This window comes from Maylandia zebra, linkage group LG15, assembly GCF_041146795.1.
Source record: "Maylandia zebra isolate NMK-2024a linkage group LG15, Mzebra_GT3a, whole genome shotgun sequence".
In the NCBI taxonomy this organism is placed as follows: domain Eukaryota; kingdom Metazoa; phylum Chordata; class Actinopteri; order Cichliformes; family Cichlidae; genus Maylandia; species Maylandia zebra.
The window spans coordinates 25979666-25994129 of NC_135181.1; the positions used below are offsets into that span (position 1 = coordinate 25979666).

General features: G+C 43.1%; 1 protein-coding gene across 3 annotated transcripts in view; it reads left to right on the forward strand.

Moving 5' to 3' along the window:
• vta1 (vesicle (multivesicular body) trafficking 1) overlaps positions 1–14464 on the forward strand; it is a 65102-nt gene that overhangs the window by 23708 nt on the left and 26930 nt on the right. For all 3 annotated transcript variants that reach the window (XM_004561086.5, XM_023152704.2, XM_004561087.5), the window contains exon 4: positions 11042–11117. In XM_004561086.5, the coding sequence (XP_004561143.1) occupies positions 11042–11117 (76 nt within the window). The remainder of the gene's footprint in view (positions 1–11041; positions 11118–14464) is intronic.

Below are 14464 nucleotides of genomic sequence, written 5' to 3' on the forward strand. Positions count from 1 at the left end.
AAAAGCAGGAGGCGCAGGTCAGCCGTTGGGAGCCAAGTGTCCACTGCTTCCTCAGTACGCCTCAAAGCTGAAATGGAGAGAGCCACATTGCTTGCACAAGCAACTGCTCTCAAACAAAAACAAGAGCTTGAACGACAGGAAACTGAGTTGAAAGCAAAAAGAGAGCAGCTAGATCTGCAAACTGCTATTGCCGCCTCTGATGCTAAAATAAAGGTATTAGAGAATTTTGAAAATGAGCGCTCGTCACATGTGAGTCCTGCATACCCAACGACTATTGATTCTGGATTCATACCATTACCTGTAAGTCAAACTCCAGTCACCAACACAGAAAATGGATATGGGGAATTCATGCCTTTACAAAATCACCCTATTGGTACGCAGCAGTCTAGAGTGGATTTTGCAGCAGATGAGCAAGCAGTTGAAACACTCTGTACTGTTATGACACGTCAGAATAATATAACAGAGCTGATGGTGAAACAACAAAAAATGATGACATTGCCACCTTTAGACATCCCTACCTTCAGTGGTGATCCTCTAGATTACAATACATTTGTAAGCGCCTTTGAGCACGGAGTAGAGTCTCGCACTGAAAGTCCTAAGGATCGCCTCTACTTCTTAGAGCAGTTCACTAATGGACAGCCGAAAGAGCTAATAAAGAGCTGCCTTCATATGAAGCCAGATGTAGGCTATCACAAGGCTAAACAGCTCCTCAAAGAGCATTTCGGAAATGACTACAAAGTTGCTGTAGCCTACATGAACAAGGTCTCAAACTGGGCACCTATCAAGCCAGAAGATGCAGAAGCTTTAAATGCGTTTTCACTCTTTCTGACAGCTTGCTGTAACACCATGGCTGAAGTGAGTTACATGGAGGAACTTGATAACGTCGCAAGCCTAAAAGCCATTGTAGCAAAACTTCCATACAAGTTACGTGAAAGGTGGAGATCTGTTGTGTGTGGTATGCAAGAGCGAGGCGACAGACGAGTCAAGTTCAATGATTTGGTGGAGTTTATTAATAAACAAGCCAAAATTGCACTTCACCCTGTTTTTGGTGACATAAAAGATAGCACCACTGCTAAACCATTCACCATTAAACAAAACAGTAACAAGGATCAGAAAAGGGTTGTAATGAAGAAGTCATTCACCACCAGTGCCATACCATTGGACATTCAGGAGAAAGACACAAAGACAATGGAAAACACAAATTATGTGAAACCCACTCCACAGGCATGTCTGTTCTGTAACGGTGGGCACATCATAGACCTGTGTGGTAAGTTTAAGGGCAAGCCACACAACGAAAAGTTGGAATTTTTGAAAGGCAAAGGACTGTGTTTTAGCTGTTTGAAGCAAGGTCACATGAGCAAACTTTGTAAGAGAAAGGTGAGCTGTGAGGTATGTTCTCTTGCTCATCATACATTGTTGCATATCAAGAAAAGGGACACAGATGCTGACACAGAGAAGAAAACTAAGAACAGTGAAAGTCAAACAATCTTAAGTGCCTTTGTCTGTGCAGAGTCTGAGGATTGTGGGCCAACTGGGGCCGGGGAAGATGACTGCACACTTGCAATAGTTCCTGTACAGGTCAAGGCCAAAAAGGGAAGTGTAGTAGTGCAGACTTACGCCTTCTTGGACCCAGGAAGCTCTGCCACATTCTGTACAGAGACATTAATGGACAAATTGAAGATCACTGGAAGGAAAACTGACATACTACTGAAAACTATGAATGAAGAGAAACCTGTCTGTACTCATGTAGTGTCAGGCTTGGAGGTCAGTAGTTTATCTGGTGACGACTTTATTGATCTGCCAGATGTCTTCACACAAAGGACAATACCTGTAGGAAAAGAAAACATACCCCTACAGAAAGATCTCGAAAAGTGGCCTTACCTTAAAGAAGTAAAACTGCCTCGAATTGAGACTGACATTGGATTGCTTATAGGAGCAAATGTACCTAAAGCAATGGAGCCATGGGAGGTTGTAAGCAGTGTAGGTAATGGACCGTATGCTGTAAGAACCAAGCTAGGTTGGACTGTGAATGGACCTTTGAGAGAAACTGGCTGTCATGCAGACAAGAGAAACCCAGCCAAGGCTAATGCAAACCGCATATCAGTGAGCCGTTTAGAGAACCTGTGGCTTCAACAGTTCATGGTGGATTTTCCAGAGGGAAGAAAACATGATGAAGTGGAAATGTCAAGAGAGGACCATCAGTTTATGGACATGGCCATGGAATCTGCAAAACTGATGGATGGCCACTATACAATATGTCTACCTCTGAAGAACAGATTGGTCAACATGCCAAATAATCGCTCAGTCGCTGAACAACGAGCACGTAACTTGAGGCTTAAATTTCTCAGGAATGACTGCTTCCGACAAGAGTACACAGACTTCATGGAAGACCTTCTTAAAAAGGGCTATGCAGTACAACTGTCAAATGATGAACTGGCGCACAAAGAAGGAAAAGTGTGGTATATACCCCATCACGCCGTGTACCACCCTGTGAAGCAGAAATTAAGAGTTGTGTTCGACTGTGCAGCATCCTATCAGGGCACATCCCTGAATGATCAACTTCTTCAGGGTCCAGATTTGACCAGCAGTCTCATTGGTGTTGTCATACGATTTAGACAGGAACCTGTTGCAATTATGGCAGACGTTGAAGCAATGTTTCACCAGGTGAAGGTGCCTGACGGTGACTCTGACTTACTTAGGTTCCTCTGGTGGACAGGTGGCGACTGCAATCAAGCTTTGACTGAGCACAAGATGACTGTGCATTTGTTTGGGGCCACATCCTCACCCAGTTGTGCCAATTTCGCTTTGAGGAAGTGTGCTGAAGACCAGAGTAGGCAGTTCAGAGCTGAAGTTGTTCAAACAGTATTGCAGAACTTTTACGTTGATGACTGTCTCAAGTCTGTCGCTACGGAGGAGGCAGCTATATCAATGTGTCAAGATCTAATGAAAATCTGTGCCAACGGAGGCTTCCGTCTCAACAAATGGGTGAGCAACCGAAGGAAGGTGCTTGACTCCATCCCAAAGTCTGAACTGGCAGCAGAAATGAAAAGCCTGGACCTGGATCATGGCAAACTTCCACTTGAGAGGGCCCTTGGTCTCAATTGGTGTGTTGAGTCAGACACATTCAGATTTAAGATCAACATCAAAGATCGCCCATTCACAAGAAGAGGACTTCTTTCTGTCATTGGATCAGTGTATGACCCATTAGGCATTTTGGCGCCAGCAGTCTTGCCAGCAAAGATTATCCTGCAGGAATTGTGCAGATTGAAGATCGGGTGGGATGACGACTTACCTGAGCACATAAAGAGGCGGTGGACTGACTGGTTAACCAGCCTTCCTGCTTTGGAACACTTCTCAGTTGCAAGATGTTTCAAGCCCAAAGATTTTGGAAATGATGTATTTGCACAACTACATCACTTTGCAGATGCAAGTGAGGATGCATATGGCTCAGTCAGCTACCTACTCATGCGTAACACGAGCAATGAGACACAATGTGCATTTATGATGGGCAAGTCCAGAGTGGCGCCTCTCAGGCCTCCTACCATACCCCGTCTGGAATTGACTGCTGCTACAGTAGCCATTAGGATGGATAGTGTCCTGAGAAGAGAGCTACAACTGAACCTTGCAGAATCAGTTTTTTGGACAGACAGTACGGTGGTGCTCCAGTATCTCCGGAATGAGACCACGCGTTTTCGTACGTTTGTGGCAAACAGAGTTGCAGCTATTCTGAAAGGCTCTGATGTGGAACAGTGGAAACACATCAGCACAGACAAGAATCCTGCTGACTGCGCCTCAAGAGGGCAAAGAGTAGATGAATTTATGAAGAACAGAACGTGGGTGTCTGGGCCAGATTTTCTTCGCAGTCCAGTAGAGTTTTGGCCTAACACTCCATTGAATTGTCCGGAAATCACTTCTGGTGATCCTGAGATCAAGAAGGCCACAGTAAACAAAATAGAGGTGGAAGAAAATGTTGCTCCATTCAAGAGACTGATAAATTACTTCTCATCATGGACAAAGTTGAAAAGAGCGGTGGCGTGGTTCCTGAAACTTAAAGCCTTACTTTGGAGTCTCTGTCAAAAACGTAAAGAGCTATGCGTAACCAGCGTGGAGAATAGCTTTGACAATGATCGACAGCTGAGGCAAAGTCAGATTGACAGTTTCAGGACAAGCTTTAAGCCTACACAAATTTCAGTGGAAGACCTGAATCAAGCAGAGCTCGATATAATCAGATTTTGCCAAAAGGAGAAATTCTCGGAAGAGGTTTCAGCTCTTCACAAGGGACAAAGTGTGAAGCGCAACAGCCATTTATACAAACTGAACCCTGTACTACAGGAAGATCTGTTGAGAGTTGGTGGAAGATTGAGCTGGGCAGCTATGCCGGAAATCGCTAAGCAGCCTATTATCCTGTCTAGAGACTTTCACATTTCTGACTTAGTCCTCCAACAGATACATGAAGAAACTGGGCATGGAGGGCGCAATCACATGCTCTCTGAATTGCGACAGAAGTTTTGGATCCCAAGTGCCAACACAGCCATTAGAAAGATCATCGCAAAGTGTGTGACATGTCGTCGCCTGCATGGGAGAGTTGGGAAACAACTGATGGCTGATCTTCCACAAGAGCGAGTGTTGCCAGATGATCCACCCTTCACCCGGGTTGGTGTAGACTACTTTGGCCCATTCGAAGTAAGACGTGGAAGAACCATCTTAAAAAGATACGGTGTTATATTCACTTGTTTAGCGGTTCGTGCAGTACACATAGAGCTGGCCTCATCATTAGACACAGATTCATGCATAAATGCAATCCGGCGCTTCATAGCACGGAGAGGACAAGTGAAGGTGATTCGCTCAGATAATGGGACAAATTTTGTTGCTGCCAATCGTGAGCTGAAGGAAGCAATCGCTGACTGGAACACTTCACCGTTTCAGCATCTATTTCAACAGCATGGAATTAAGTGGACATTTAACCCTCCCACTGCTTCACATCATGGCGGAGCATGGGAGAGGTTGATAAGATCAATACGAAAAGTGCTGAATTCTACTGTGAGAGAACAAGTTCTGGAAGAAGAATGCCTTCATACAGTCTTATGCGAGGCAGAGTCGATCATCAACAGCCGACCAATCACCAGGGCATCAAGCGACCCAAATGATTTGGAGGCTCTGACACCTAATCATCTTTTGTTGTTGAAAACAAAATCTTCATTGCCTCCAGGATTGTTCGACCAGAATGACCTCTACTCACGACGTAGATGGAAACAGGTGCAATATATGTCCAATCTATTTTGGAAGAGATGGACTAAAGAATACCTACCTCAACTTCAGGAACGTCAGCGGTGGGCCACAGCATCAAGAAACTTTGCAGAAGGAGATGTTGTTCTTCTTGTGGACGACTGTGCACCACGAAATTCATGGATTATGGGAAAGATCATCAAAACAGTTCCAGACAAGAAGGGTCTCGTTCGCCGAGTACGGATAAAGACAAAGACTAATGTTTTGGACAGACCCATCACCAAGATTTGTCTGCTTGTGGAATCTGAATGGGCTAGTGGTAAAGACTAAGCCCCTACGATGAGCCATGTGCTAGCAACCTCTGGCTCTTTCCTTCTTTCTCTCTTTCCTTCTTTTCTTTCTTATTCTTTTTCACCTGTTCTTTTGGAAATGGACAGAAACCAGCCTTAATATACTTTGCAAAGCTGATTGGCAAAGTATTGGACAATTCATTTGTCTATAAATAATATTTTGTCATGTGTTTAAACATTGGATATGTCTAAACGTGGTTCATATTAAGTTTGTAAAGTTAAAAAATGTGGTAATTGTTCTAAGGCAATACATTATTAGAACAATTAGGGGCCGGTAATGTAAGTGCCAGACGTCTGCTTTATATTTTATTTACGATTGAGTTCATGTTTGTTTTATTATTCATAGATTCATTACATAAGTGCAGTAGTAGCATGAAACCCTGTGTGAGAGGGAAGGGGAGGAGCATGGACAGAGAGGTTAGGAGTCTCACGGTTTTCTGACCGTGTACACAGCTAGTATTGGATAACTGCTATTTTTTGGAATTTTCATGCCCTTTTTTTTGGAAGGAGTTCATTGTTACATCCTCAGTTTGTAATAAATAAAACAGTCTTCAAACCATAATGCAACTGGAAGCATTTCTTTTGGAAACCAGGAACACGCGTCAGCCATAGACTCCCCTTTTTTGAACTTGGTTTATTGGAAATTACCCTACAGGTAATATTCAGATTCCAGTTAGACCCGTTACTTATACTGTGGGCTCTATAAGACCAGCTTTGCATGATTCAGTGTTCAAAATAATTCTTCTTATACTCATACTGGGCCACAGTGCAGCTCATCCTTGCTTTGAACCAAAAGGTTTTACTCGCCCATCCAAGAATGAAAGTTTGTAATTATTAATAAATCGATTAGTGACGGTCTGACGTTTTATTCACACATGGTTTAATTATGACCTTCCTCTCTAATCTGATCATTCACGAGGAAGGTCAGTATCTAACCGGGTCACTGGAAGGGTTTGTTGGAGGATTTCACTGGATAATTATATTTTTTCTTTTATTAGTTTCTTTGAGTCTTGATGTTTTTCCTCTGACAGGAGACATGTTGGAAACACCCCAACACTTTATGTCTTTCATACTGCAGCTCCTCAGCCTTTCCTCACTCTGAAACACAATATTAGGTTCCTCCCACACTCGTGCATGAGGGGGCCGTATCAGGGCTATCCCCACTCAGTGATGTCAGCGAGAGCCAAGAGTAGAAAGGCCTGGGTGAAGCAGAGAGTTTAGAGCAGGCTGAATTCCTCACATCTGCACACTGAGCTCATTATTTGAAACTCTGCCCGTGTTTTTAATATGAACTTACACGAATGGAGCAGAATTCATGGCAGAAAATAAGCACAGCTGCCCCCCTTTAGGCGTCACAGTGTCACAGTGGGAAATTTTCGGGAATGTTCAGGAATATTCAGGAATATTCAGGAATGCTGCTCCTTGTAGTGCACGCTCAGTTTCTGCCGTCACCATCAGATGGTCGACGGCCCTGTTGGGGACGGTCTTGGTCTCGGGGGACTTCTGCGTCCGTACATCCAGTTCCAGACCGTTTGGTGGAAAGCCGGTCACATCTCCTTCCATGGAAGCAGTAACTCAGGCATCATGTGGAAAAATGCTGCCTATTTAGGTCAGGAAACCACCTCAGCCTGTTGATCTTCATTCAGCGTTCAGCTGAGAGTGTTTTAGCAGAGATGTTTCTGCTGCTAATCACAGTGTTCACACCCATCACAGCTTTAACCTTTGGAGCTAATTGAACCAATGAAGTCGGATTAAAACCAAAAACGTTAGTTTGTAATCATTACTCTTCTGTTAGTGACTCTGGTTGTGTTAAATCCTCATATTTAACGGGGAAGAATAACATGACACCAGGTTATTGGAACAGTTGATTTGGGGGATTTCTCTGGAAAATGTGTTTCTCTTACTCTTTTCCTTTGTAATTTCTCCTTCCCCCAGTTTATCACCTGGAATGAGACTGCCCGACAGGAAACACCTTGGAAATAATCAGAAGTGTTTATACGTTCTCCACACGATTTCAATGCGTTCTTTGTTTGTCTTATCTGCGTTTCTAATGGTACATTAAGTGAGGCTGGCCAAATATTTCAGTCAGGAATTCAATCTTTTTTTTCTTTGCTTTGTCTTTAAAAAGTTGGACCCTGTGTCTGACTCAGACACACCATTTCCTAGGAATGAGACAAAGAACAACAAAACAGAAGCACCTGCAACTCTGTGCAACTGCTGTAACCTTTCAACTAAACAAAGAAATCCACCATGCCTGCATGACAAAGTGACTTCAGATACCCGCTTATCCTCCCATTACCTGGATTCAGGTACCCAACAGCAGTTATCGGGCTGAGCTGGTTATCTGGTTGTGAGTTCACCTGGAGTTTCCCTTGCACGTTCACATGATAGGTGCGGTGCTGGTCCATCCATGCTTCTGACCAATAGGAAGCATGGATGAACAGGTTGATGAAGTCTCAGCATGAACACAGCTGCTGTAGACAATGCAGCGGTGTGAGCATGTCCGAGGAGAAGCTTTGGTCAGCAGCATTGTTTAAGATCTGCTGTATTAATAAAGTTTTAAAAGAATTTGAAGCCGATAGAAAGATAGTCATCAGTAATACAGTGACATCATCACCACAGCAGAAACCAAAGGAGTTATTATTTCATTAAAGTAATTAAATCTGCTCATCCTTAAGGAAAACACCCGCTCCAACATCCCGCAAGTTTGCAACTTTATCACTCCACACTTTATTACCTCCCCGAGCCCGGTTCTGCCTGAGGTTTCTTCCTGTTAAAAGGGGGTTTCATTCAATTTATTTCAATTTAATTCAATTCAATTCAATAGCATATCAGTAGCATCCAGATCTGCTAAAAAGACAGAAACTTGCATGACGTCTCCTCTGTGAACTCTGGAGACTCTGCACTTTGGCCTTTGACATGGGAGAAACGTGCAGAGTCGGTTTCCCTTTCTGTCAGTCATCCTGCAGCAGCTCATGCAGGATGAATGGATGCAGGCGACGTGTCTCTGGATTTGTTTGTGGTGTAAACACAGCCCAAAAGCTGTTTCCAGCAGGTATATGAAGCAGGACTGACTCAAGCTTCTGTTCTGCTGCTGGTCAGCAAACCCGCCTGCGGTTTTACAAGCAGCAGCGGTCTGCTGCCAACACGAGCCTCAGCCGTGTGTTATGTCACTCCTGAACACACACACACACAGTCACACGGATATACATGCAGACAGAGGTGTAAATGCGTACATGTTTACATGTCTTCATTTTGAGTCACACAGCTGAATGTTTTTTGAAAACTTCCCACTCTGCACTACAAGGAGCCCATTCTTTGTCCTTACCTGTGTGTGTGTGCGTGCGTGTGCGTGTGTGTGTGTGTGTGTGTGATGATGGGTTGCTGTGGTTACCAAACGTATCTACTCTTCAAACCAGAGAGCCCGGCCAGCCTCAACATCTGATCAACATCTTACACAAGCACATGCTGTTTAAAATCTTTTACCAAGAGTCAGATAACAGATAAAGAAGTAAACAAAAAGTAAACAATACTAAGCAAATAATTAACTAGTAATAACGTATACGTTAGCTTAATAAACAACAATAAAAGCTTAGTAAAGGTTTACAGTGACGTTAGAGGTAAAATGAGTAATGCTGTTATACAGAAATAGAAGATCCATCCCCTCCAGTCTAAGTGGCATTTTTAAGCCCCTGCCCCAGCTCATGTGGGTGGGACAGTAATGGAAACAAAAATGCTGATAACTGAAAGATAATCTGCAATCCTCAAAACACAAATGTTTGGCTCTCGACCTGCACCAGCCAAAGTTTTAAAGGTGCTTTCTTTTTTAAAACAATGATCCAAATGTAATAACTCTGAGCCATTATATATTACGCCGTTTTATACGAACAGTGACATATCTGAGTTCATGTGATTGTAAGACACTTTTAAAACTCGAGTGAGTTTATACAGTGTCCTGGCACTGATGCATGTTTGAATCCAACATGTCTCAGGAGACAGTTTGTGTCGTGTTTGCGTGTTGCGTGCTCTGTGCTCTACAGCACGCTGGAGCGGTCCTGTGGTGCTGAGCCTGCAGCTGCTCCAGTGGTTTGTTCCTTTGTAGCTTGGACCACTTTTAGTTGGTATTGATTAAGGCTGGCCGATATGTGAAATTTTTCCAACCCACATTAATGAGTCCAATAAATGACGATAGGCGATATATTCGTGCAGGTGACTTTTTGATGGGCGGAGCAATGTAATCATGCACAGACTGATTTGCGCGTTTAGAACACAGAAGTCCAAACATGGAGCAACTAGTTGCCCAAAAAAATACAAAGTCACCAATTTGGGATTTCTTTGGCTTCAAACCGAAAGATTCAAAGAGGCAAACCTGAGGATGTAACCAAAGGGGTGTGCCGCTTGTGCAGACGCATAGTGCCAGCAAAGGACTCAAACACGACTAACGTGCATGAGCGTTTACGTGTCCACCATCCGGCTGAGTATGCTAGGCTATCACCAGCTTCCTCAGCTCTATCGAAAGTGCTTTTGCTAATATAGCTACTTTTGGATTATTTGTTTATTTTGTTAGATTATAATATTATTTTATGCCATGTTATACCCCTAACTAAAGATTGTGAATTATTATGTAGTTTTAGTTTGCATTATTCTCCTGAATTAGAAGAAGCTGATAACTATTGCATTCGTTAAACTGATTTGCATTACATTAGACTGCTGATTTATTGTGGATGAATGATATTGTTTTATGATGTTATAAGAAATACTGTTTGCAGAAAGTCATCGCCTTATTTGTCTGATTAGAAGAGAACAGAGCATGCTGGAGTTTTCTGCCCCATCTCAGCAGGAGCAGATAAACGGGGAGCCAAGGTCGTAGCTTAGGCGCTGTGTGAGAGAAAGCATGTGAATGTTTAGGCTTTTATGATAAGGTGGGAGAACCAGAGGCTATAAGAGTTTGAGCAATGCTCCACCATTTTGAGATCTGAGGCTGTCTGCATACGGTGTCCATCTCCCACGCGGGTGTTCATTAAAATCATCGTTTGACTTAACCCGGCCGGACCAGTGTTGTTATTGTGGTTTTTCTCTTGTCTCCATCCCCAATATTTTGAACCTTAACAATTTATTTATTTGAAATGCACCAAATCACGCTAAAGCTGCTGGCAGACGGTGCCGTTAAAACGGCCCTATTTCTTTTTTTTGTTGTTTTTCCGTTGACTGCTTCTCTTAGCTTCAACCAACATTATTGGCAAAATTGCTCATGGGCAAATAAATAAATCGCTGTTGTAGAAACAAGGCTCTCTCAGTGATGGAGTAAGAGACAGTAAGAGACTAATGGACGTTCTTCCATCTTATTCATTCACTTCTGTTCTGCCCATTTTTTTTCAACCCCCTTTTCTTCCAACCTTTCCTCCTTCGTATATCCCATAATTCCTGCCGTCTGTCCCCCTCCTCTGCCTCTTTCCTTCCTCCAGGAACATGATCAAGTCATTCTACACTTCAAGTCTGCTGCTGGATGTCTTGTCTGTTTTTGGGGAGCTGTCAGAGGAGGTAAGATAAAGACCCTGCTGGGAGTCCCAGGTTTGATCTCTGCAGAGTTATAATGATGACCAACCCCAATAGGAAGCTCATTTATCAGTTAACTGGCTGAAGGATGATGCCGACTTTATTTAATCATTTATAAATGATCCAATAATCCCCAAAGAGACCAAAACCAACAGAACATTCATCCTGCTGCCGAGGCCTGTCTGTGCAGCCAGATCCTGACAGCAGTCATGCATCTGCTTCTTTCGACTCAGACACGAGAAAGTGACACAGTCGTGACATCGATCAGGTCACTGCACTGTGGGAATGTCATTAAAGGAGACTTCAGGTCATTCTCCAATCCCTTCCTTCTGATATTTCATTGTTGTTGTTTTCATAACAGAGCTGCTGTGAGGCCAAGCGTTGACTCAGCTGTTGCGATGTATTCAGGGTGCTGCAGAAAAACAGACTTTGTGTAAATTTGTGCTCTTATCCTCCCGCTAATCTGCAGTTATTAGCGAACCTTTACAGACTGACCGCACAGCCCAACATTGTTAAAACACAGAACTTTATTTTATTTCGCAGCCAAAAATTTTCAAAGATCCCAAATGTGCCATGCTGAATTTTCAGGGAAGAGATGCACAAACACGTTAAATATTTCCATTTGATGAGAAGGTGCAGCCACAACACAACAAACCACAGAGTCTGTGTGAACATCAGAGTCTGAGCAAATTAAAGCTTCATCATTGGAAGCAAAGGTTTAAGTTTAGTGGTTATTAGCAGTGGCTGGGAGTTATTTGTGCCTTAAGGTGTGAAACACAGCGCAGCGTTTCCCACAGATTCAGATTACAGTACGTGTGGTGCAGGAGTCCCACGCTTTCTAAAAAAAGTGATTAAAAATTCTGCTCAAATGTGCCGCTGCTCTGAACATTTTATGTGCAGCGTTTGTGATGAAGACATAACGGAGCTGTAGATGTCTCTGCAGCCATCTGCCCGTTATCTCCACCGTCAGCCTGCAGCTCGTCCCTCTGAGGGGCGCTGAGCTCTGCATAGAGGTGTTATGATCGACTACTGCAGACCATCATGTTGGAGTTCAGCTGTGGGATGAGGTCCTCTTGAGATCAGACACCCAGACAGTGACTGAACTTTCAAAATAAGAGTGGGTAGGCTTATGGCTCAGTGAATTAACAACAGATAATGAGATTCTCCCAGATGGATTGAAAAATGGCCAAAGTATGTCCCCAAATATATTTCACTACCATTAATTATAAAAGTTCACCCTGTCGTTAGGAAACCCTGCAGAGACATTTTCTTTGTATAGCACCAAATCACAACAACAAGGTGCTTAAAGTTGACCGCGTACGAATCTTTACTGTGAAAGTGAAGTATGAACACAGTCCTGCTTAGCTCTGTTCCTGTAAACACCTGGTGTGTATGATTCCCAGATCACCCAGAAACCATTAAAGCATGATGGGGCACTTAGTTCATGTATGGTGAGCTGTCATGTTCCCACACTGAGACCCACTGGTGACTGAGTTTCAGGCAGCAGAAAGAGGTTTTCAGCAGTGTTGCCACCATCTTATGTAACACTGTTACCGTCAGGGACCTTTATACTTCGTGAATGCCTTCAATGTGTTCCCATGTGTGTCAGAATTCATCCCACTGACTTGTTTCTGAGAGAGAAACCGAATCTGTAGCTGCCGTGTAACAGTCTCTGAACCCGACAAGTGAGTCAGTGACTTTGAAAAACACGACTATCCAGTTCAGTATTTTCAGAAGTGCTTTTCAAAAATGACTCTAGCCTTTGTAACTGAGGCTGGCACACATTTAATGTCACACATTTCTTCAAAGCAAGCACTCAGATGTCAGGTGATGTCCTGCCTGTCAGCAGGTACCACCCGTCATTTATTGATGTTTTTGCTTCCAAGGAGCCCATTTGTCCTGTAAAGTGGTCTTGAGCAGCAGCTCTCCAGGGTTTCTGAACAATAATCAGTTGTTTTATTTATTTATTTATTTTTATTTTATTTTCAAGAATAAAAAGCCAACTCAAGGGATGAACCAGTGCTGTTCACACAAAACAGACAACTCAGGAACCAGTTTGAAATGGAATCTTGTGGCTTTTTGTTATGAGCAGCCTGTGTTTCACAAAAACTCATAATTTGTTCTTATTTTTTTAGGTGAATCTATAAAAATTGCCTAGGATAACAAAGTTAACACCAACAAGGTGATTCCCACAGAGCTATTGACTGAAACCTTGCCATATCTCAGCATGGTGTGTTTTTTAGAACACTAGGTGACTGAAGAAGAAATTAATAACCAAAACAATTGCCTGTAGCAAATAAACAGTATCTGAAAGTTACTGAAAGGACGGCTGTCAGGAAGCAGTTCTTAATGTAGGGAAACGGGGAGAAAAGGCAGAGTTATGAAAACTACATGAACAGGTCTGATGGAGAGATGGATCCACATCATGGTCAGTATGTACGAGGAGGTCAGGAGGAGGTCCAACAGTGAGAGTCTGCAGCCATTTGTGACACAGGGTGGAGATTCTTTCCTGGATATCTGAAATGGAAAAACAGGCAGAAAACCTCTAAACAAGAGCTTCAAATACTCTTCACAAATCCTGGAGATCTTTTCCTGAAGATACTTAAAGAAATGACAGAAAGCTCAGAGAGCTCAGACTGAAGAATTAAGTTTGTCGTACCTAATGCAGATTTTGAAGCTGGTTAGAATTGTATTGTCTATTTGTTAATGTGGCCACAAACTTTAAGTTGAAAAGAGAGATGACACCATTAGAGGAGATCGTTCCCTTTTATCTCTGTTCATTAAGAACACCATTAATCCTCAATCTGGCCCCAGTCCAGCCCTCCAGTACATTTAATTGGATGTGCATCCATATTCAGATGTGAAGACACGGCTGTGTGATTTCATGTTAACTGCATCAAGCTGCCAGATCTTTAACTTTACCATTGTTTTCTCTTTCCTCCTGCAGCTGTTGAGTTTTTATGTTCAGGCCTGATATAACAAATACAATTTTGCTTTTACACGAGGAGTCGCTGTTACGCCTGATCAATTGGAATTATTACCCAGTTGTTTCCTCTTCAGTTAGTTCCTTGTTGCTGTGCCTGGCCGAGAGCGTGCACTGGACATAAAAATCTACACGAGCAGAAAGCTCATATGCGTACTTCTTCTACTCCGGTTGTCACCGCACTACATTGTTACTAACAAAGGCAGCGTGGACCATCTGCCTCTGACTATAATTATGTCTCTCCACCATGAGGCCATGAGCCCACCTGGGGACATTGTCAGCCAATGCATTTTACATTAACAAATTACGGGAATTGAAAGCATTGTGACCCTAATCGTGGTACTTCACA